Source organism: Mangifera indica, chromosome 13, assembly GCF_011075055.1.
Source record: "Mangifera indica cultivar Alphonso chromosome 13, CATAS_Mindica_2.1, whole genome shotgun sequence".
Classification (NCBI taxonomy): Eukaryota; Viridiplantae; Streptophyta; class Magnoliopsida; order Sapindales; family Anacardiaceae; genus Mangifera; species Mangifera indica.
The window spans coordinates 12,646,078-12,658,771 of NC_058149.1; the positions used below are offsets into that span (position 1 = coordinate 12,646,078).

General features: G+C 35.0%; 1 protein-coding gene across 1 annotated transcript; it reads left to right on the plus strand.

The window, feature by feature from the left end:
* The first annotated feature begins 407 nt into the window (after positions 1 to 407).
* On the plus strand, positions 408 to 2,485 carry LOC123194850 (zinc transporter 4, chloroplastic-like). Its single transcript, XM_044608308.1, has 4 exons — positions 408 to 655; positions 745 to 802; positions 904 to 1,625; positions 1,769 to 2,485. Exons 1-4 carry the CDS (start codon positions 641 to 643, stop codon positions 2,222 to 2,224), a joined length of 1,251 nt encoding a protein of 416 aa, XP_044464243.1. The 5' UTR covers positions 408 to 640; the 3' UTR covers positions 2,225 to 2,485.
* The last annotated feature ends 10,209 nt before the right edge of the window (positions 2,486 to 12,694 follow it).

Genomic DNA, 12,694 nt, shown 5'->3' on the forward strand with positions numbered 1-12,694 from the left:
GAAAATGAGAAAAAAAATTAATTTATTTTTAAAAATATTAATAAAATAATAATTCCATCTTTAAATTTACCTTATTTAAATAATAAACAAAAATATGGAGGAAAGTAATCCTTATGGGGGAATAAATCATGTGGCCTTTCGTTAAAGCGGTCAACGATATGTTCGAGACAATGACACTTAACGCTAAGATAAGAAAGCATCTCAAATGTTACTGCTACTCGAATTTAGAACTGCAAAGACAAGAAAAGGTGTTACTTTTGTACCAGGACCCTCATCATTCACCAACTTCGGCTGTGTGCGCGTGCTCGTCACACATCCAAACCCCAACCCCTTGCGACAAAACGACACGTACTGGTTTTACAAATCATAATTTGTTTACATAATGTCGACACTATCTCCCTCATTCTTCTGCAAAAAGCCTAACTGCGTACTCCACCTTCTTCTGTTAGCCTTTCTTTTCGTTAAATTATGTCGACACTCTCTGCTTATTATTCTTTCTCTCTCTCTCTGTGTATCCAGCTATGGAGATATATTATAGGATGACAACGTCGGTCTTCGCTTTGATTACGTCTTTCACATCAACAACCTTTTCATTTTTATTATCATTATTAATACCCAGCCATTTCCTTCCCATCTTCCCATGTTATTCATCGAGGTGAGCTTTGTTCTTCGGGATCGTAATAATCGCCTCTGTTTTTTAAAAGCCCTGTTTTAATTTGGCGCTGTTGTTTTGGTTTTTTCCAGGAATTTTGGGTGTTGCAGGTTTTCGATTACCATCGATCAAAATCTCAGGTTTTCTCAGGTAAACTCATTCATTTACCATTTTCCTTTTTGATTTTAGTTTTTGGGTTTCTTATTAATTTCATGATCATAATGAATCTTAGTACTTTTTTGGTACAACAGCATACTCATTTTTGAAGAATATATCGGATTCAATGGTTTCTGGCAACTGCAAATCCGGTGACCTTGAAACTTGCCGTGATGATGCGGCGGCGTTTACCTTGAAATTCGTTGCAATAGCTTCCATTCTCATCGCTGGAATTGTCGGAGTGGCTCTTCCTCTTGTCGGTAACCATCGTCGATTTTTACGCACCGACGGAAGCCTCTTTGTCGCTGCTAAAGCTTTTGCCGCTGGAGTAATTCTGGCCACCGGTTTCGTGCACATGTTATCTGGAGGTTCCAAGGCTTTGAACGACCCGTGTTTGCCCGATTACCCGTGGTCCAAGTTCCCGTTTTCCGGGTTTTTTGCCATGATGGCTGCTTTGCTGACGCTTCTCTTTGATTTTGTGGGAACTCAGTATTACGAGAGGAAACAGGGGCTGACCCGGACGACTGAGGAGAAGGGTCGGGTTGGATCGGTTGATGCTGCGTCGGAATCGGATATTGTTCCGGTAGTTAGTAACAAGGGGCCGAATGGGAAGGTGTTTGGTGAGGAGGACGGTGGTGGCATGCACATTGTGGGCATGCATGCGCACGCAGCGCATCATAGACATAGCCACCCTCATGGCCAGGACGCTTGTGAGGGACTCGCCACCGTCAAGGATCAAGCCCATGGACACGGTCACTCGCACGGGTTCGATGATGGAGATGAGGAGACTGGGGTTCGGCACGTCGTCGTTTCCCAGGTACCTTTTTCTTATTTGAAGTTTATTTCGTGGTCAGTTGTGTTTGTTTTTTTCCCTGAATTAGGTTTTTTTTTATAATCAATTTGTTAATGTAGTGACATATGTTCTCATAATTTCGATGTGTTTAATTTGTCCATTTGCAGGTTTTGGAGCTTGGAATCGTATCACACTCGATTATTATTGGGATTTCCCTTGGAGTTTCACACAGTCCGTGTACAATAAGACCCTTAATTGCAGCGTTATCATTCCATCAGTTCTTTGAAGGGTTTGCACTTGGGGGCTGTATCTCCCAAGCTCAATTCAAGGCTTCATCAGCTACACTAATGGCATGTTTTTTTGCCGTAACAACTCCATTGGGGATTGGCATTGGTACTGGAGTTGCTTCGGTATACAACCCTTACAGCTCTGGTGCACTGATTGTCGAAGGCATCCTAGATTCAATGTCAGCTGGAATTCTAGTTTACATGGCTTTGGTGGATTTAATTGCTGCTGATTTTCTGAGTAAGAGGATGAGTTGCAACTATAGACTTCAAGTTGTATCATATTTTATGCTTTTTTTTGGAGCTGGATTGATGTCTTTGCTTGCAATCTGGGCTTGAAGATATGAAAATGATAAATATATCTTTTCTGGTTTGTTTTCTGGAATTGTTTCATTTTAGGTCAATTAGTTTGATCCTTATAAATTGTTTCCGGGGGAAGGGCAAGTGCCTGGTAGGAGATAAAAGGAAATGTAACTTGTTTTAGCCTTATAATGTGATGATGAATTGATGTATCATTAGATATAAAAATCATTTTCTGGTAATATTCAGAATGCTGCCGAAAAGCACAGCAGAGCCCTCGAAGTTGGCTTGATTACTAAACTCCAAATGGCTACGATCATTCTTGTCTTTTGCTTTGGTTTTTTATTTTGTTGTTTGAACTAGTATTTTTCTTTCCAAAATCAACTTCACATTCTGGCTTGAGTTGCTGGATTAGATATAACTTTCAAGAGTGGAATTTTTTATCAGTCTTTGACTAGAGCAAAACTAATTTATTGCTACCAATTAATTGCTATTCTTTGTTTGGAAGGGTGTTTTTGTTGTAGCCCTCTTTAATTTTATGCCTAGTGGTAGTTCTTATTGATGTTGACTAGGTGTAGTTTGTTATTTTCCTTTATTCCCCTTTACATTCAAGTTGCAACTGGATAACATATGTGTTTATCTTTTAGGCAACTATGTCCCTTTTTTAGCTAGTGGCACACTTACATGATTCAGGTTAATCATAGCAGTGATGGATTGCAGAAGCAGGTATTTTGTAAGCCTATTAAAGGCAAGCTTGTTGACCATAAAGGCATCCCTCATTTGGAATTTCACTTGCTTATTGGCAATCAAATACTTTTTTATCACTCTAGTGTTATTTTCTTGCATTCATCATAGCTCAACAAGGCAGACCAGGTCAAGGAAGGGGTAGAGGCCGTGACTATATTATGGAAGATCATAACAATCTGGTAGCAGAGCCAGTCATGGGTGAAGATTGATTTCAACTGTTGGAACAATTGATGGAGATTATAAGTTTGAAGTACAAGATGATGTTGAAGCTGGTAGGCTTGAGTAAAGGAATCAAGAAAAACCAAAACCACTAGGTATCTAACATCCGGTTTCGGTTTCTATCCAGAATCAACTATAATAGGGTTAGTTTTGGTTTTGAAATTGATGAAACCGATTAGTTGTGGCTTTCGTTTCAGTTCCATCACTTTCAAAACTAGAACCAACCTGATAACCAGATCCAAAAGTATATTAAGGGTACCCAATCGAGAAATTATATTATGAGTAAGTATTAATTTTCTCTTTCTTTGCTCTTTTCTTCTATTAATCAATGGTTTCGATTGTTTTTGGCAAATACTATCTTTTTTATGCTTTTAGAATAGGTTATATTGACATAAAAACTTTGGAAGTTATCGAGTGAATCCATATTTTTACTTTTTTGTATGGTTGACAAATAGAAATTGAGGGAAGGATTTTACATAGGTCCTGGCTTTTCTTCTTCACCATAAAGAGTTGCCGGCTTTCTTTCATTTAGTTTAGATGATTAAAGTGTAATGTAGTTTGAGTCAGTGTGGCAAATCTAAGGTTAATAAAATTGATAGAACGTCAGAATTTTTTTAGAGAAAAAACATGAGTTTGAGTATCTGTCACGTTTGTGAAATCTTGGTTTACTTGGTGTAAATTAGACAACGCAGAAGCTATGGTTGTTAAGAGATAGAGAAAGTTCTATGAGGACCTATTTCATGTCCTACAAGTTTGGGTTTTGTGTTTTGTTTTCTTTTACAATTTCATTCAAGTATATGAAGGTGATTTATACATATTTTGGTTTGATTTTTATGATTTATCTTACTATTTTCTTCTTTTTTGTCTCAAAAAAGGTTTAAACAAGATTAGGTGCTTTACTTTCATCATGATACATGATTTTATGTTTTTACTTTTTGAGCTAGTTTTACCCAATAACATAGGTGGTTGATTGGACAATCTTTGAACATATGGGTAGGGAAAGAAAAGAGATAGGGAAAAGGAAGAATATGAGTGAAAAAAAGGTGGGTGAACAGTGTTAGATACACAAAACTAGAGCTAGAATCGACTGAGTAGGTTTCAATCTATATAAGTTTTGATTTTGATTTTGGTTATGAAACTTATTTTTTCGATAGGGTACTCTGACCTGTTTTCTCCTGGAAGCAGGTATCCGGGATGATGCAACTTATAACCAACCGCGCACGAAGATCCAACCATTGGGATTTTCACCTTGAAGGAGAAGCCTTACTATGGTTTTAGTCGTATGCACAGGAGGATGATATGGGAAGAGTTGCAACAAGGACTTCTAGATTGTTTTGATGTCTCTTTGTATGAGGACTTTTTTCAGTGATCTTTGCAAGCTCAAGCAAACAGGAATCATGAGAGTCTATCAAAACCAATTTGAAAGAATTTTATCTAAAGCCAAGACTCTTACAGATAAACAAGAGGCTGAATGCTTTATTAGTGGGCTTAAGGATTACGTAAGAATTGAGGTCAAAAGTCGTCCTGCATCAATTGAGCTTGTCAAGGTGTATGAGAACAAACCCTGGCTACCCTAGCGTGGATCCACGGAAGATCCAACAGGATTGTGACTCAAACCACGTCACTGGCCCAACTCTGCTCTAGTTGGACATGGGTCGCCCATGCCTCTTGATTTACTTCGCGTAGATTACAAGCTTAGTTCCTGCCCACGACAACTTTATAAACATGTGATTTTGTCAGATGTGAGTAAGACCTTCATTTATGATGTACCATATCACAGATGCGGGCTGCCTGCTTCCTGCAGTATCGCCATTTCCCTTTCATTTTACACCAAACCAACAAAAATTTGCAAGTTATGAAAATTAAGCAACAGAAACATCGCTTTCTCTGAGAATATCGGTTACCAATCTGTGATTTAATTCCCCTTTAGACATTGACCCAATTTTAATTTCTTCACTTATTTAGTAAGTTTCTGTCTATTTACTAAGGGTACCAACAAAAAGTCAAAAATCATAAATTTACAGGCCTAAAGACTTATTCCCCCTCAGGGTTTAGTATATTTTTAAACTCACTCATAAATTTTCAAAAACTTAAATATTTATTATGTTGTTTAAATTTTTAATTAAGGTTAAAGATAAAATTATCATTTTACTAAAAAAATTAAAATTAAAATTTTATTTTATTTTTTCTTTTGTTAAAAAAAATAAACAATTTTTCTTTATCTAAAATTTAAAAAATTACATTTTCTTTTACAAGATTTCATTCTTTTCCCTTTCTTCTACGACGACCGTTTTTCAACTAATCTCTCATATTGGCACACCTTCTAGTCTCTTAGATGAAGATAAATTGTCAGCCAATTAAAGGCTAGTCGATTATTTATCGATAGAAATTTGTGCGATATACTGATTTGTGTATTGATTAATCTGTGTGGATCGATTGGTGCACAAATCAGCAGGGCACAAACGTGTGTGCATCTATGTCTGGCCAATCTGTGCATTAGTCAATCCGTATAAATCGATTAACGCACATATTCGTTGATTCACAGATTTTTGTTGATGGATCATTGGTCAACCTTTGATTGGTTGACGATTCGTTCAAGGGACTAGAGGATGCATTGGTATGGAAGGTTGGTTAGAGAATAATCACTAGAAAAGGAAATAAAAAAGTGAAATCTTATAAGAGAAATGACACTTTTCAAATTTTGGATGAGAAAAAATTGTTAGTTTTTAAAACTAAACGAGACAAACAAAACAAAATTTTAGTTTTTTAATTTTTTTAACTAAATGATATTTTAATTGTAAATCTTAACTAAAAATTTTAATAGATTGATGAATATTGAAATTTTTGAAACTAAAAAATAAAAGTTTGCAAATACACTAAAAGTTGAGTGGAAATAAGTTCGTTGCCTTATTTAAAACTAATTTGTAATGGCAATCTCGTAAATTCACTTAAATTTGTGTTTCTTGAGGTGTAGATTTACTTACCCTAAAAGATCACCAATCAAACACAATGAAAAGTAACGGCACACATACACCTGACCTGCATTTAATAATTTTCCATTACCATAATAAAACTAATACAGACAAGCTCTTGGCTGTACTGTTTCGCCATCCGATGCCTCACTTACTTACTCATGAATTGACACGTCATCATATATGAACTAACCATCCTACGTGGCACCACAGTCTGCCACCGTGCCGTTTCTTCCTTCTGACTTTCAACTCCTCTATATACGTTACTCTTCACACTCTGACTCTCTTCATCTTGCTCACAACTCTCAACGCTCTTGGTTACATATGAGAAAGGAAGATTCCAAGTCCCCGGAAAGTGATTTTTCCGGCGATGTTGTCCGGATTTTGACCATGTTGTTGACCGAGGAAGAAGATGAGACGGAGCTATCTCCAGAGTTTCCCATGACAGAAGAGAAGATAGAGGAGATAATGCAAGAGTTGTATAAAGAGTTAACTTGTTCGTCTTCTTCGAGCAACGTTAGCCCAACCTCTCCATCATCGTCTTTGTCATCTCCATTATCATCATCATCATCATCATCATCTCTGCTACCGTTTGATGGAAAAAGCGAGAGCTGTGGGGCTTCAGTATCGCAGTCGGGTTCCACCGTGATGGCCGGAATAGAGTTTGTGGGGCCCGCCGGAAGTATGACGAAGGGGAAGGTAGATTTTTTGGGAAATGAGGGGTGTAATGGCGGAGAAGGAGGAGAGGGGTGTGAAGTAATGGAGGAGGACGGTGATGAATGGCTGGCAAGAGTGCTGGGGTGCGGCCCACCGGCGGCGCTTGAAGATTGGAAGTAATCATCAATGGAAGATCATGCAATTCAATGATGTTAATTAACAGCAGGAGGAATTAGGCTTGTAGGTAGAAAGTCCTAGAATTAATAGTGTTCTTATGTTTGGTTGTTGAGTTATCTTCTCAAAACCCAGTACTCATTTTATCCGTATCCCTCTTCTCAAAGGCAATAGCCAATGCCAAAAAAATTCTAACTTGTTTGTTCTTCATCTCTATATTTTGGTTGTATGAATTTATGTGGATTTTCTTATAAAATTCCCCAAATGATGTATAGTTAATGAATTATGTTTTGTGGGCATGATCAATTTTGTTGAATTTGTAGTGTGGGTTATTGAGTTTATGATAAAATGACCTAATAAACTACTATAAAAAAAGAATAATGTTACGCGTATACATTTTTGTGTACATAAATGAGTATATATATGATATGTTATTATATAATTGAATGATATTTTATTGTTAATTCAAAATCATCTAATCATATCATAATATATTATATACGTATCTATTTATATTGTTAAAAATAGATACACATAATTTTATTGATAAAAGAATGATTGATACCATTTTTACGATAAATCATCTATTAAAATATTTGTTATATTGGGAGCATACGGAGAAAGAAGAAAAATTTTACCATATTAATAATTGAGCGGATTTGAAATTGATTATATATCAAGTATGACATATCAAATTTATCTGAATTCTTTAAATTATTAGTTTGTATAATCTATAACATTTATATATGAAAATTTATTGGGATTCAATTGATTAATGACATAATATAGCGTATGTAATTAATTTTTACAGATTCTCCTTCACTGCCTCTCCAGCCTGCATTTCATGTGTGATTCACTTCATTGTCATGCCCAAACCATCACCATTTTCTGCATTTTGGTGTTTTCTGTTGTCCTTTTGGCACTTTTTATGTTATACATTTCACAAGAATGAGGCTTAAACATCAGAGGCTTCAGTTTTCACACACACAACTTTGGCTCAACTTGGTATTTAATGATTCCATATCTATTCTCGCTCTTCTTTCAACTTTCAATGGCTCTGATTCTAATATCGCCAACACGCCCCTTAATTATAATAATGCTTAGAATGGAAAGCCTTGCAGTGACTTTCCCACCCATGCATTGTCATTTTATGAATACTCATTTATGTACCCAAAATAGATTTATGTAGTTTTATTTTAATCTAAATTATGCTAAGCATTGTAAGCGGTCAGATGAAGCATTATTCAAAAAATTCTCTACTTTGCATCAAAGTGCAACTTCCTTAAAAGGAACAATGGCCAATGTGCCAGCTATCGTGCTGGTAAAACTGTATCCTATTCTGCAGCAACAGGACAAATGCTGTTGCCTTGTTCTATCAATGTTTATAGATTTAATATCCCACCACAACCCAACCAAACGATGAAAAGGGGAAATATCTGAAAGAATTATTACGAAAGGTGAAACTTCCTTCCACCCTGGTAATGGCAATATTGATCGAAAATTTGACATTGGGGTTTACTTTAATTTTCAGTTAGCACCATATTTACTGGTATACCTACCCCACGGCTTATACATTGTTAACAGAGCAGAGCAGACCCATCCACCTAATTGCTACCTAGTTAAAAGCAAGGAGATGTGCCCACTTCATCTCCTGGTAAAAGACCCACCTACTTTACAGATGAATCATAGACATGCTCTGGATTTCTTATGCTTGTCACTGCCACTGCCACAGCCAATGTTTCCAAGCAGGTGAAAACCCAGATACTAAACACGGAAGTAAAGAATTTGATTTTGAAATATCATCGGATTTGAACACTTACTCTAATGCTTGGAAAACTCCTTCGCCATTACAGCTATGCCTTTATAGGCTTAATGAGTCCAATTTACTTGTAGCAATGAAATGAATAAGAGGTAAAAAGCAGGAGCAATAAAAACGCAATGGAAAAGACGGTTAGCCGCCTTGAGACAGAGGAATCAGTTTGTGTCATGGTGAAAATAGTAACGCACATTATTAGGTTGTATAAATGGTAACTGATGTTAAAAATGAAAAGTGGTTGCCACTTTCCTCTTAAACATGCTGTGGCAACCACCATCCACATTCAGAGAGTTTTGGTTTGGTCCACACTACTTTTTCCATTAGGTTCGGGACCATTTTCCTTGTTTTTTTTTTAGGGACATTTGATTTTGATAATGTTTTAGACCAAAGGACTTATTCCTACCCAAAGTATTTTGTTTTTCTAAATTTGCACTTCTTAATTTTAAAAATCTCAAACACCCACCTATAAATAGTTAAAATTAACAGTTTTATAGGCAAAATCGTTATTTTATTTATAATATTAAAAATAAACTAAAATTTAATCTTCTTTCCCCCTTAAACCTCAAAAATTAAAAGTTTCTTCACAACCTAAGTCTTAAAAAATGATATTTTTTCCGTAGGGTTTAGTTTCCAGATCTTCAACATCAAATCTGATGTCATCGCTAGTGACAAATATCTCCCGATATCTCCTCTCTCTTCGATAGCCAAACTTCTTTTTTTTGAAAATTTAGACGATGTGGAGTGACATCGAAAATAGCTCCTAGCTTTTGTTAGGAAAATGAAACTATTCATTTTCCTCACTGAAGAAGAAGACAAGAGATCTCATATTTGTCGAGAAGACAATGTTTCGTCTTCCCCAACGAAACATCGTTTCTATTGGGCTTAGGATTGCCGAACAGAGGGGAAGATGGTGAAGAAGCGATCGTTAGAGGAAGAGAAAGGAGATGTTGCTGGAGTTTGAAAACTAAGGTAAGGTTGGACTTGAGTTCGAGCTACTCGCCAAAATTTTCAATTAAAAATTTTGATATAAAACGACATCGTTTTGGCTAATATGTATTGAAATAACATCGTTTTAATAACAAAATAGTTAAAAAATTGAGCTCGAAACGAGCTGAATTGAATTTGAGCTTAACTTCCACGAGCTCAAGCTTGAACTCGAGCTCTACTATGTATAAACCAAGCCGAGCTCGAGCTTAGCTCGAATCTAGCCCTGCTCTAGGGGGAAAATGTCATTTTTTAAAACTTGACTTATAAAAAAAAATTGTTAGTTTTTACGGTTTGAAGAGGGGGAAGAAATAAAATTTTAAGGGGCAGAATTTCGTTAACTTTAACTATTCGTGGGTGGGTAAATGAGATTTTCAAAGTTAAGAGATGAAAACTTAAGATAAGAGGATACTTTGGGTGGAAATAGTCCTTTGGCTAATATTTTATTACCAAAATTAAAAAATTATCTTGAATATAAAATTTGGTATAAATTATTACTATATTTAATAAAATTTGGTAAGTATAAAAAATTGTTGTGTTTGGTTAGAAGTAATAAAAAAATACTAATAAACAATTTTACTTAAATACCCTTAGGTATAACTATTCTAAAATATTTTTTATATTACTTATTATATTAATTGAAAATGAGATTATTTTTGTCAAAAAAATTAATAAATAAGAATATAATTATAATAAAATCAAGATTATCTTAGTAAATAATTACCGTTTACCTTATTTGTTATATCATCATTGATAATAAAAAATTATTTAAATTTTTTATTATTAATAAATAAAATAAAATAATATAAATAATAAAAAATAAATTAATAAAATAAATTTTATTAATAAAAAATCAATCAACTCTAATGTGTTATGCAGTCACGGAGAATATGATGGCCTAGTTTCAAAGGCCATCGGCAGGCCCAGTAGTCCTAGGCTTATTACCTCGGCTGTCGGCCCCTTCTGAATTGAACTTACCCACCCCAGGAAGCCACAAAGGAAATAGTGGCCGGCCCAGAGAGACAGAGACATGGTATTATGGGACCTCTTGCCAACCGGGAAAGTGTCACCTGGCTCCTTGGTTGGGCAACAAAATCATTAACAAACAGCAGCGCATGCAAGTAACTCTTATACAAATTTTGAGAAAATCACATATTTCGAATAAAAGTTAAGATTCTTACATCATATAAACTCTATATTATATTTTTTAATATAAAATTTAAATTTTATGTTTTACACTTGAGATTTTAATATATCATTATATAAATTTCTTGTAGAGTAATTATGTGTTAGTTCTTTGATAACCTTAGGAGAACATTGTAATGCTAATATTATTCCCATCACATAATTAAATTTGAGAGACGAAATGTTAATAACATCTTTCATATTACACGATTACATCTGAAAGACGTGATAATGAGTTTAATACCAAAGGACATGAATTTTAAAGTAACTATATCTTAAAAACTAACTATTGAAACTAAAAAACTAAATATCATATATACTCTACATCAGAATCTAAAACATATAAATTTTATGTCTCATACTTTTTAACATGAGATCTAAATAGCTCATACTTCACAATGGGATCCCCGTCATCACATATTTATTTTAGATCCAAAGTTTAAATTCCATGATAGGAGTGACCACACGTAGCACGTTTTTCATCTTATAAATCATCTTCATTAATTTTATCTTTTCATCATAGCTACAAATTAACGCTATTGCCTTGTGATCCACTGCCTCCAAGCAGTCACATCGCCTGGTGGGGCTGGTGCCAAAGCTGAAAAGCACTGTGATTCACTTGTTATGCATTCAGGTATTATTAAGATTAATACAGCAAGCTTTTGTCTTTTCTTTTCAATGATTTTGCCAACTTTTAAATGAGATTTTCAACGCTGGAATTCTGTATATATTATAACAGAGATGATCAATATCCGATCGAGGGCCAATGAGAGCCCGTTTTGTGAAGGATAATATGGCTTTGTGGACAGTATTAGTTAAGATTTTAGATACTGAGAATCTGATATATACTTGCAGGAAAATTAACTGTTGATAGTATTCGGATATTCAAATAAAATAATTAATTCTCAACCTAAGAAGCCATCAGTAAATCTCTCAAACTACGTTTTAAACTTTCCAGGAGGGGCAAGGAATTAAAATTGCAGCTTGGTTGACGACGAACAGAATACACAAATTCTCTCCGGTTGTCTACTGTTCAAAGGGATAAGTTGATATATCCAATCATTCATTCATGCAAGGGGTGGTATGCGGAATTTTAGTTCATGAAGAGATGGATCAAATGGTACCCAATGGTATTTTTATTCAATTCTTGCAAACATTGGGTACGACAACCTTAGACAAATCTTATATCAATAAAATATGAAAGAGATGTTGAATTTGTATGTATGTTCCATTTCGTTTCAGATTATTAAGGTAAGACTAGATGAATAATTTATGAACTCTTTAAATTATTAATATATTTTTTAATCGAAAAAACCTAAAAACAAAACCATGTGTTTTATAAAACTCTAAAATATCCCATATATATGACAGGGATTTTTCATTTTAAATAGCCACAAACATATATATCAAGCCAATTACATAAAATTAACCAGAAGTGATACGTGGCTGTAGGGAGACCTTTTGTTGTGTTGATATAGTAGGGCTTTCTCAAGGCAGCAAAGGAGGAAGGAATCAAAATGACAGATCACTAAAAAGAAAGGGATAAATTTATTTCTTTAACTGGAGATGAATATGTATAGTAACTGGTAAAAGGTAACTGATGAAGATGAGAACGGTTGGTCAATCGATGCAAAAAATGTGGGACTAAAGAAGCTGTCAACCTGAAAAAGCACTTGATGCGCTCTGGCTTGACACTGAGTACGCTAGAAGCTCCCATGCATGCAACCCATCTTTCTTCTCATTTTACATATGTCT

What these genes read in the sequence shown, in the direction of transcription:
- LOC123194850 (XM_044608308.1), top strand. An exon ending in AAAATCTCAGGTTTTCTCAG is followed by an intron (nt 803 to 903) that starts GTAAACTCATTC and finishes TTGGTACAACAG; the next exon opens with CATACTCATTTTTGAAGAAT. An exon ending in GGCACGTCGTCGTTTCCCAG is followed by an intron (nt 1,626 to 1,768) that starts GTACCTTTTTCT and finishes GTCCATTTGCAG; the next exon opens with GTTTTGGAGCTTGGAATCGT.